The sequence below is a fragment of the Artemia franciscana genome, chromosome 3 (genome assembly GCF_032884065.1).
Source record: "Artemia franciscana chromosome 3, ASM3288406v1, whole genome shotgun sequence".
NCBI lineage: Eukaryota > Metazoa > Arthropoda > Branchiopoda > Anostraca > Artemiidae > Artemia > Artemia franciscana.
The window spans coordinates 18971225-18983635 of NC_088865.1; the positions used below are offsets into that span (position 1 = coordinate 18971225).

At 34.4% G+C, this 12411-nt stretch overlaps 1 protein-coding gene across 1 annotated transcript in view; it reads left to right on the forward strand.

Moving 5' to 3' along the window:
* Positions 1–753: 753 nt before the first annotated feature.
* Positions 754–12411, forward strand: part of LOC136024979 (nucleolysin TIAR-like) — a gene marked incomplete in the record, with an annotated part of 241291 nt that continues 229633 nt past the window's right edge. The window contains 1 exon segment of the mRNA XM_065700589.1: positions 754–909. Within this exon segment, the coding sequence (XP_065556661.1) occupies positions 904–909 (6 nt within the window).

A 12411-nucleotide genomic window follows, 5' to 3' on the forward strand; every position in this document is an offset into this window, starting at 1 on the left:
GACGGAAAAAGTAAGGTATGCCGGAGCTGAGATCCCAAACCATCTTACAGCACCAGAACAGCTCCAACCTTTTATACCCGGCCCATCCTCGTCAGGGCATTCATCAGGATTTTTCAGAATGTAAAATACACTGAAATCTAGCTACGAAACGCCCGGAAAGTTCCGATTTAGATTCTAATTAAATTGAATCTTACTGAACAAACTTTAGTTTTTTTTTGGAAGAATAATAGTCATATTCCTTAATCACTGACAGGTAGTTATTTTCAAATTATAGATCAAGACGAATTACGTTTTGTCTCAAAGATTAACAGTGAATTTCAGAGACATCCGGGAATTAGTGGAAAGGTCTTGAATAGGCATGCGAAAAACGTAGTTAAATATGGACTCAAGGTACTCTTAAAACGGTGTATTTAAGTACTTGAAAATGTACTTAAGAACCTTACCAATACTTGGTGTTGGTATGGTATGTATGGTATTATATGGTAGGACTCAAAAGCCACCGACGACTTCCACTGCTTTTGGGAGAAAAAGGCTTTGTAAACAAATACCTATGGTCGCAGCGAAAAGTTTAGAATGGTAAGAAATTGAATACCTACCAAACTTGAATGCTTCTCTAAAAGTTTGAACTTATCTAAAAGTTCACGTCTTTTATTTAAAGGCAAGGTTTTCCATGAATCATCCATCCTCAAATGATGATAGATTGAAACTAATTAGGTTCAAACTAAAAACGGGCTTTCGTAGTTACTCTGTGGCTAGTGCTCTTTCTCAACATGTGAGTTTACTGAAGAAAAGACCACAGCCGGTGTTGCATTGCTTGAATTTATTATTCACACAATTAAGGGAGATATTCCTAGTTACTCTCTAAATTCGAAGTTTTATTAGCAATTTTAAGCTTTTTTTAGAATGCATGTAAGTATATAAAACTTTAGTTCCTTGTTTAGGAGCTTTCAACTTGTTGCCTAGGCTAGTGAATCTATGTTGCACTAACCTAAGTTAGGATACCTCACCTGAGTTACAGCCTGTTAATCCTTGTGTTCAAGTAGACGCCTGGATACCAAAATTGCAAACTATTTCCGGTTTTATCTTGTTTTTCCTTTTTTTTTAAGCCCTTTTTTATTGTTTTATAGGCCTAGCCTAGGCTATCACATAAATGAGATACCCTACTTATGCCTGCAAAAAAAGAAGGGCACTGTTAGCTGAAAAGTAAAATTACCCTTTACTATAATAATTTCATTCTGAATCACATTTTGATGTTTGTTTCCATAGGAAGTTCAATTTTAATGTAACTTAACCCAACATATCCTTTCTAGCCTCACCCAACTTTAAACCTATGTTACATATTTCCCATGCATTTATTGATTGTTGATTTTGTTGCAATGTATAGATAAACTGGTTTTAACAAGATGTATTCTAACATAGGTATATAAGCTGTAGGCTATCAAAAGTAAGAGGAAAAGGTATGGTATTTCTGGACCTGGAAATGGTTTAAAATTGAATTTGCAAAGGAAATAAATGTCATATTTGGATTCTGGGTGAAATTCTGATTCTAGAGGTAAGTTTGTTTCTTAGCTAGCCTATCTACATGACCTATTAAAATTTTGATAAAACAACATTTTACATTAATTTTCAGTTACCAGTTGCTTTTTCTCTGCCTTTAGCTCTGAAAAATTCAATTCCTGTTATTTGAGTGAAATTCTGAGCCATATCAATGTTTTTTTTTAAATTTAGGAAATGTATTTGCATATCTTTAAAACCTTATAAATTGGGATTGAGCAAAGTTATGAAGCTGAAAATAATTTTGATATACTTCATTTCAATTTCAATACTTCATATTTTGATATACTTCATTTAAGGAGAAGATCTATTTTGCAAGGTTTCACTTTTATGACACACATATTTTTAAAGGTCAGGGCCTTCTAGAGGGAGAAGAAGTAGAGGTAGGTACTTCAAAATACCTTCCTGGGACATACTTTAGCCTTTAGACCCATCCCTGAAAGTTTCATTTTCCTAACCTAAGCCCTTTCTGAGATACCAAGAAGTCAATTAACTAGAATTTTACTGAGATGAATTTTGTACCACCCATATTTTACTAAATTATGGTGCAAAATGAGGGTAGTAACAAAATCCTTTTATCCTTATTCCTTCTTGGTGAATTTTTCACCAATAATTTATCAGCATAAATTAAAAACATGGTCTCTGTTTTGACAAGCAATTGAAAAGGAAAAACTATGTTTAATATTTACAATCTGTAGAATAAATATCAAGTAATAAAAGATACATTTCCAAAAAGAGTTCCTTCAGATAAGCCAAAAAACTAATAATTTCAATTATTTGATCATAAATAATTTTAATAACAATCATATTGATGCATAGCTTAGGTTTTTAGCTATTCATAGATATACTCAATTCTTCTCAATTCCTTTTTGGTAACAAGATATAAAGGTTTCTGTTTTACATAATTTTGGTCAGTTGGATACTGTTTTTTTATCTTTCTTCATTAATCAAAATATTTCCCAAAAGAAGAAACACATGCGATTTAATTCCCTTTTCTAATGTCCTCCAAATTTAGTAGATTCAATTGCCATAATTATAATTGGATGCCAATCACCCCTTAATGTTCAAGCTAAAATTCTGATTATGCCACAGCTGTATCCTTTAAGTAGAGACTTGCCAAGAAATAGTATTAACAATTGGTGAAAATTTGAGTGGGACTGTCTGTCCTGTTCAATTACCCACCAATGCCAACTTCATCATACAAGTCTCTTGCTAGGACACTGAAGTTGCTTCTTATACCCAATCACCTTGCAGACTTCATCTGGAAATTACATTAAGTGACTTACATCCCTCAAACAGAATAAATCTGCCAGTCCAGATGGCATTCACCCATGTATCCTATATGAATTTTGTACAGTTTTTGTGTCAGCCTCTTTCCCTGCTGTTCAAGTTATCATTAAATCTTTCCAGATTATCTCTGAATTGGAAAACTGCACATATCATCTCTATGTTTAAAAAAAGGTAGAAAGAACCTTGCTGAAAATTATCAACCCATTGACATGACATCAGCTGTTGTTAAGGTTCTTGAAAGAATAATTAATTCTGTAGTAGCTAAACACCTTGAAGCAACTAATGTTTTATACAGTTCACAATGAGGCTTTTGTTCAGGAAGATCTGTTGACTCAAATCTCCTTGAATTCTATGATCTCATCACAAAGTTGCTTGATAAGAGGGTGCCTGCTGACATGATTCTACTTGACTTTTCTAAAGCTTTTGACAAAGTGTGTCACTGGCAACTTGCAATTAAATTATGTGCAGTCAACCTTGAACAGAAATTCCTGCTCTGGATACTTTATTTTCTTTATTTGTGATCTCAATGTGTTCAGTTATTTGATGACTCTGGTAATTGTATTCTTTCTTCCTGTATGCATGTTCTGAGTGGAGTTTCTCAGGGAAGTGTTTTGGGTCCTAAACAATTTAATATCATCATCAATGATGCTCCTTCAATTATCATCAGTAAATCAACTCTTTATGCAGACAACCTGAAGCTTCTTACCTTAACCTTAATTGGCAGCTTGGAGCAATCTAAGGATTTTTCCTTGTAGAAACTCCAGAGTTGATAATCCATGACATGTAGTTGAATACATACACTTGACTAGTGGTTTGATGTTGCTGATTCAAGTGCTTCCCAGTGATACTTCCATTCTTTTGTTGACCATTCATTGTCAAGATGGTTCTTAAAGCTGTTGGTGGTTTGGGCAGCAATGGTATCTGGCAGTAATTTGTTTCAGAGGTTGGTAAGAAAATGGGCACATTGCTGCTTTGAGAAGAAATGCCTGGATAACTGGAAGTTATGTCCCCTTGTATAAGAGTCCTGAGACATCAGAGGAAGAAGATCAGGAAGTGCCTTTGAATTAATAAGTTTATGAACCAGAATGGCATCACCCTGTTTTCTTCTATTAACCAGAGTTTATAGGAGTTTCAGCTTGCATAGCCTTGTAGGGTAAGGGAGCTCATGCAGTCCACTCACCATCTTAGTGGCTCTTCAATGGACATCTTCAAGAATTCTAACATCTTTTTTGAAAAAGAGGGATGCAAGGACCATTCCTGTCTCAAGCATTCGCCAAAAAGTCCTTTATACAAAAGGCTCAGAATTTTAGGAGAACAGGAGGAAATTGTTCTTTTTATGAGCCCTAATGATGAGCTAGCTGATGCTGCTGCCTTCTTTGCATGAGTGCTAAATTCAAAATGATTGTCAACGATTACTCCTAGGTCACATTCTTCCAACACTGGAGAAAGGGACTGACTGTAAAGAGAGTAAGTTGTATTGATATTCTTGTGCCCAAAGTGTAAAACATGACATTTTGACACATTGAAAGTGAATCTTGGACCTGCTTTGTCTGGTGAAGATCATGTCCTGCTACAAAATAATCTTTAACTGCTGCTCTATTTTTTCTTATGACACCCACTCTCCTCTGTAAATAATGAGCAGGATCTAGGTGTCACTATTGATAATGAACTAGTTCACCCATGGGACTGATTAAGCATGCTATTTCCACTTGTTCCCCTAAAGTCATCTTTCTTTCATATAAGAGACTTGTGCATTCTAAGCTTGAAGCTGGAATTGTTTTTGCCTCCTCATATTTTAAGAGACAAAAAAGCTCTTGAAGATTTGCAGGGACATGCCACTAAAATGATATCTGGTATGTGAGAGCTTTCCTGCCCTGTTAGACTATCAAAGCTGAATATCCTTACACTAGTTTACAGGAGAAATAGAGGGGATGCCATTTTAGCCTACAAGCTATCAAGGGCTAATACTCTCCCAGGATTATTCCCTTATTCCCTACCATTGGTGCCAACTCTAGAGATAGAGATCATCACCTGAAACTTGTCAAGCAGCCTACTATGTGTAGTCTGCACTCAATTCTTTTCATCATGCATTGTCAACAGTTGGATCAAACTATCTAATGAAGCAGTTGCTGTTGAATCTATTGGTGGTCCTCCAGAGAGTGAACACTCAATTGGGATGCTACCAAACATGGAACAACACCTTGTCACTACTGAGCTTTGTATACAACTTTAGTCATCATTCTGGAGCTCTATTAGGATAAATCCTTAGATTGCTCCTATGTGCAATTTAAGGTTATCTGAAGTTGTTGTTGTGTGGTGGTGTTGATTTTGAATAACTAGAGAACAGTCATCAAAGACCTTTTATGGAGTCCTTTCTAACTGATAGATGTTTTTATGTTCAAGTAAATCACTCTAGAGGTGAGTTATGTTCCATTAGAAGAGGCCTTCCTCAAGGTGCAATATTGAGCCCTCTTCTATTCAACTTGTATGTTTGTGAATTTCAAGTATCTCATGCATCATTTTGCCTTTATGCAGATGATTTGATTATTTGGAAGTTGGGAAGGGGTATTGGCCTTCTTCAAAGTCTTATTCCACAGGATGTAAGATTAGTCCAGAGATTCTCTTTAGCATTTGGCTTCCCAATCTCAATCAGTAAAACTAAAGTCATTATATTTACTAATGGTACTACAGATTCTCCTAATCCACTAACAATTTTCTCAAGGGAGATCCCATATTGCAATTCAGTGAAGTTAATTGGTTTATTTATGGATTCTAAAATGCAGTGGCATGAACATATTGATTCTTTAAAATCTGATTATTCAGAGGCTTTGTATTCTAAAGAGATTTGCTGGAAGTAAATGGGAATGTCACCCAAAAATTATTTTGGATTTTTACGAATTATATGTTCATTCAAATATAGAATATGGGATTCAAATTTTTTCAGCTTGTCCTCTATCCTCATTCAAAATCTTTGAATCTTTACAAAATTCTGCTATTCAAATAGCTTTGGGTGTGCATAAGCATACTCCTCTGTCTAAGTTAAAAATACTGTTGGGATTGGCATCTCTAAGTGAAAGAGCATCCAGTCTAAGGATTAAATATTTCTTGCAAATCCAGGCTTATGGAACCAAGCATGCTGTATATGCACATACCTTTGCTTGGAAATCAGCCTGTCCCAGTGCCCATTCATCATGGAATAAGTTTCAATTGGAGGTCCCAAACTGGAATCAACACTCCCCTTATGCATATCCCTTTACTGAGTCCTCTCCATGGGAAATGAGTCCACCAGGTTGTCAAGTAGAACTTATTACCTTACCTTAATCCATCTGAGAGCTTTAAGGTCTTCCAGACCTGTAGTGCTCTTGAGTTGATGACTGGCAGTTGAACCTCTACTGCTTCTTCTCCCACCCTTTGTCAAGTTGGTTTTGGAAGGACTGGATGGAGTGCTGACAGTTGAATCTTTCAGTTTATTCCAATGAAAATATATACTATAGGAAAATATATACAGATGGATCTGTCCAGAGGGAAAGAGCTGGAGCAGGAGCATGTGTCCCATCCCTGAATCTGAACATCTATTCTCCTCTCCCATTGGGATCTTCTATCTTGTCTGCTGAATTATGTGCCATCTGCCTGGCCTTGGATGCATTTATAAATTATAACATGGAATCTGAAAATATACTCTGTCTCTCTGACTCCAAATCAGCATAACTATTGATCCAAAATATTAATGACAAGGATTTACAAAATATTAGAAGACAGCTTCTTAATCTTAAGATCAAAGGAAATGAGGTTTATTTTCAACATGTTTCAAGTCATAAAGACATCAAATATAATGGTATGGCTGATTCTCTAGCAGCAAAGGCTTCCATGTTAATTCCTAGTCCTTCCTCTGACCTCAATTCACAAGATATTAGCAGGCAAAGATCCATTGTTAATCACAGTAAATTAATTTTATCTCCGTTTCATACAAGATTAAATACAGTGCTATATAACTCACTGAAACCAGGTGCCCTACTTCTAAATAGCTTGTTATTCAATTGGAAACTACATCATTCCCCTTTATGCCGAGTCTGCTTTTCAGCAGATGAAACAATCCAGCATGTATTGTTTGATTGCCAGGCTCAGAGTGAGGAGACTATTGCTCTAAAGTGTTTCTGCTCCTTGGCTAAGATTCCAAATGCTTATACAGCTATCCTGGATTCTAACCTGTCCTGGGATATTGATCTAAGATATTTAAGGTATCAATTGATATCTTAAAGAAGAGAAATATTGTTTAGTAGCAATTAAAGCTTGAAGAAGTCAATTTTAAAAGGGTGTGATTTATCTATAGTTTTTGATTGTGCAGAATAGAGCGGGAATGAGTAGGAAGAGCCATATTGGTACCAGCCAGTCTAGTGGCCTTAAACTGCTGGGGACAGGTAGCTCAGGTACTTGCACTTCCCACAATCAATAACAGTGTATTATTGTACATAATTGCATGTATTCATTGTTTTCTGACTGGAGGAGAATAGTGCTTCCAGTGGCTAGTTTTTCTGAAGAAGAAGTCAAAGAGGTGAAAGGACTTGTTGTTAGTCCATATACCTCACTACAATTTTTGGAACTGGGAAAGACCATACCTGCCCTGTGTTCACCTTTACTGAGTAGGATTAAATTGTATCCTTCTAGCAGACCTCTTACCACATGTCACTGGGCCCTACCACAGTGACAAAGATTCACCATCCTTAACATGGAGGACAACAGATCCAGTTGGCCTATAGACATTAAATTTGCTCTAAAGTGCAAATTAAGGTAATTGTATTTGTGTACTGGAGGTTTGGTCTTTTCTTCAAACCTTTTTAATTGTTTGTTGATGCATTGAAAAATTTATTGCAAAGGGTATATACAATTCATGGTATTTTTCATAATTAGGGGATAGGTAATCATTATAGATAAAACCCATTTCCAATGCAAATGAACAGTAGGCTAAAGTTGGATCCCAAATGAAATTCTGATTCTAAAGATATATCTATTTCTTAGCTATCTCAATATTCCATTAATAAAAAAAACTTACCAAAAATGTTTAGCTGTTGGCCATCTTTCTGACAATGCACAGCCCCCCCCCCCTGATGGACTCAGATATAGCACTAGGAATATTTAAAAAGCTAGACCTAAAAGGAAACAATAAAATCTTTGGTGTATAATAGGCAGGATGTCTCTATTGATCAGAAAAGTAACCATGGTATTTGACAGTGTCAAAATAAGAAATCTATTGCTACTAATTATATTTGTTTAGTATATTTCCTTTAGAAATGACCAACCTCTAAATATTAATTGAATGTTCTTAAAGTAGTTTTTTAGAATTTTATAGCATTACATTTAGAAGTAGCAATGAAATAGACCAACACCATGGTTTAAGCAAATCAGCAGGACTTCTTATGTATAATCTTGGGCTATTTCTTGGCATAAGGGCAAGAGGAAGCTTGGACATAGACACAACAGTAATAATCATCGTATTTAGGGTAAGATTCCAGGTGAAGGGCTTCTTGCTTTCTGGGAAAGTAGTTGATTTAGCTGACTAAAACTTCCAGTAATGTTTCCTATGCACCCAAACCATGCCATAGGAAAAATTTTTGGGGTTAAGGCTATTCATGGAACAAAAATCAGCTAGGAAAATAAATGCTGTTAGATTAGTCATTCAGTGCTTTCTTTTAACACTTTGAAATAGAGAAGGAATATATTCTTTTTGCCTTTCTTGGTGATAATTTAATCCATGTCATTTTCTTCATGCAACTATTTTCTAAGATTTTGGAAAATTCTTCTGCTTGAATTTTGCCGTATTTGAAAGGAGCTTTGAATAGGGAGTTTAATTCCTTTTTTTGCTAGACTATCTTGCATTTGTGTTACAAGACAATTTACCCATATTTCACAGAATGAAGTTTAGGTGGTTTGTTCTTCCAAATCTGCCACTTGGTTTGTTCTTAGAAGATGACAAAATCCTTGTTTAGTTGCATTAAAATCATAGTGTTAAGTTGATATCCACTACCAATACAGTTTCATCCCAGCTGAAGGATAGCTGGCCCTTATGACCACTTTGCCAGAAGATGATGTAAATTGCACTGTTACTTTTTATACTTTTTTCATTTGATAACCCTGATTTCTTTTATGTAGCTTATGGTATTCTGTAAGTATATATACCCATATATGATGTCCAAAAGTTTAATGGTTTCAGTAAACCAGCACATTAGGATATAGCCTTGGGCCATGTCCAGGCATTGGGAGGGTAGAGATCTAGTGAAACAAGAAACAAAGTTAGAAATTCAGCTTAATCAGAAAAGGGCATAAACTGCTCTGTTACTCTCTATACCCCTATTTATTTATTGACCTTGATTTCTTTTGTGTAGCCTATGATAGTCTATGAAATTTCCCTGCTAATTGTTCCTCTTTGTTTCTCCAAGTAAAAGAGAGATATTAAATTAGGGCATTGCATCCTTTTTGGTAACTCTAAAGTTTTTTGTCTATAAAAATAGAGCATAAAAAAAAAAAAAATTCCTGAAGAAGTGAGATAAAAGCCTGAGAAATTGAAGGAGTCAGTTTGAGTTCAGAAACATCTTGGTAGTAACCAAAATCATCAAATATACTCAAATCAAAATTTGATAAAAAATAGACTCTCTCAACTTTGCCATGCAGTTTTTTTAGAAGGTGTTGAATGCAAGTCACATAGAATCTATTACATGGCTCAACCAATAAGATAGCAAAAAACCCATCATGTAGAATTTTACCAAATGTAGTCTTATCATTTTTACCAATCCTGCCAAAAAGCTTTTAATTGTGGTCTAGAGTTGTTGTACTTGCATCAGAATGCAGACATGCAAAAATTGTTAATTTGCCAATTACACTGGTAATTTAGATTATCAACTTATCTTGCTGGTAATGCAATTAAAGGTAATTTACTGTAAATATCTAATTGGTGTCCAGGAAGTTTTTTTTTCATGCCTGCTCTCTCACAACTTCCTATGGCTCAGAAATTCTTTATACTGAATAGGTAGTTCCCATTGGTCAAATACAAAACCAAATGTATGTTGTTTTTTTTTTTTTTTTTTTTTTTTTTTTTTTTTTTTTTTTTTTTTTTTTTTTTTTTTTTTTTAATCAGGCCCCATTTTCATAGAACCTTGCAAACCTGACACATAAGGTTAAAAACACCTTTGCAAACCCATGTTTGGGCTGTAGATACATTCCTTGAAGCACAACAACTCTTAAAGTGATTAATAATCTGCTACAATTTTTTTTCATCAAAAGAAAGCTGTGCAAAGACAACTATTAACAGAAGAATAAGTCTTAAAGAAGTAAATTTTGACATAAAAAAGGCTTAACATAGGTTACATTCTACTTTTTTTTTTTTTACTGAGTTTCAGATGAGATATAGAACAAGTACAGAAAAATAATATATAGTGTTGTTAAGATAATGTATTTAATAGGAATACTCATGGTAGTTAATAAAATTTTGAAACTGTTGGTAATGTATTACACATTTTTTTTTTCACTGGTAAAATTCATGAGAAAGTATATTCCCTGAGATTTTTTCATCTAATTCTGGAGTTTCAATTATATTGCATTTTTTAGCCTCAATCCAGTAGGGAGGCTCCCAAAGATCTGTGTGATAGTAGGTGACAGTATTGCCATCTTTACAAAATACCATAAGAAAAAGCATGCTTAATTATATTGCCCCTTTTGTTTGTCATTTCCTTCCAGCCAATTGTAGAACAATCATTTTTGCTGTTTAGCAAATATGACAGTTCAAAATCTATACAATGTTCTGTAGCATAGGGTTTTATATAATTAATAAAGTATTGTAAAAATTCCTGTTTAATATCAGGTAGATTACCAGTTTTATCTGTAAAAGTAGACTCACAGTTTGATGCAAAAGCTTAAATATGGAAAAGAAAAATGAAGAAATAAAGCAGATCATTATTGATCAGATCTCAAGTATTTTGTACTGTTTATCATAATAATCTGAACTAATAATGAACTCCAATGATTGGCATTTTGGCAGCTATAACTCAAAAGACATTATTTTATATGACCCTAATTAAGAGGAGAGCAAAATATCTGAAAAATGTGGTCTGGGCTTTATGATTGTTGTAAGGACCAATTGCTTGTACATTAAAGAATTGTGTAGCTACCCAAGATACAGCAAAAAAAAATTAATATCAAAAGCTTCATATCCTAGCCATTTATCTAAGTGAGAGAAGGGGATACAGCATGCTTTTGAAAAGAGCAATCAATTATTTGAAAACACTGACAATTACATGAAATAGTAGAAAACAGACTACACCTTTTCAAAGAGCTTGCTTGATTAGAGGATATTGGCAGTAAATCTAAATATTAAAAAAGATGTCAAACCATACCTTTGGGATTGCCACAGCTGATACAAAGCTGGTGAATCATGTTACTTTATTCACCTTAAAGGCTTCCAATTACATTTATTATATATATATTCTGTCTGGCAAAGGATATGAAAATATTGTCAAAGAATCAAAAGTTGTAAAAATTGTAGTCTTCTGAATTCTTGCAGCTAGCAAATCACGTTACTTTAATCACCTTAAAGGCTTCCAATTACATGTATTCTGTCTGGTAAAGGATATGAAAATGTTTAAAAAGAATCAAGATTATATTTTCAATGAATCAATACACAAAGTTGGGAATAGAGATCATGCAAGCAGCTATAAACCAATTAGTCTTATCTAAGGAGGAAAGAACCTGTTTGATGAAATAGAAGAGAATTTTTTTCAAAATATCATCTCAAATTTATTCCAGTTTGACTGCTCCTTTAGAACATAGGCCCTGAGATTCTGATGGAAGCATTCCTACACTAGGCTGCATAAAAAATTCTTCTCATACTGTAAAGTTGGCCTGTGAAGTTTTTTTTATATTGTGACAGCAGTTTTATCTCCTAGTGCTGAAGCTTTTAAGTCATCCATCAGCAAGTAGTGATGCAACAAGGGTGTGTCACAGCCTGGGATGTATTATTTTAGCTGAGCCTTTATCATCAGAGAGAGGTGATCAAAATCATATATCTTTATTACTGGCAAGTGAAATGTAGGGTAATAAGGATTATTCCTTAATGTGTAATTAATACAATTACATTTGATGCATTTCTGATTATTGGGTTCTGAGCTCCCACTCACTGATTACAGCAAGTAGTTTGGTGAGAAACAATCTCTTAAAGATAAGTAACAGTATACAAACATAGAAATTGGAAAATGAACACCAGTAAATTCTTGGAAAAAAAACAAACTAAAAGCTGTACAAAAAAAGAAAAAGGAAGAGCTTAATGTTTTATAGTTTGAAAAGTTGGCAATGTTTTTCTAGGTTGTTTGTTCAGCTTTACTGTGCCCTTAAAACCGCCTTACACAAGTTGCATATATAATGTAAACTATTTTTTTTTAAACTGCAAAGGAAAATGGAAGAAAAGTTGATGTCAAAAATGCATAACAAAAAAAGAATTCTTGCAAAGGCCAAAAGACCCTAGTTAAGCAAAGCCTCATTTACAAGGATAATAAGTAGGAGCACTACCTAATCAAGGCTCCT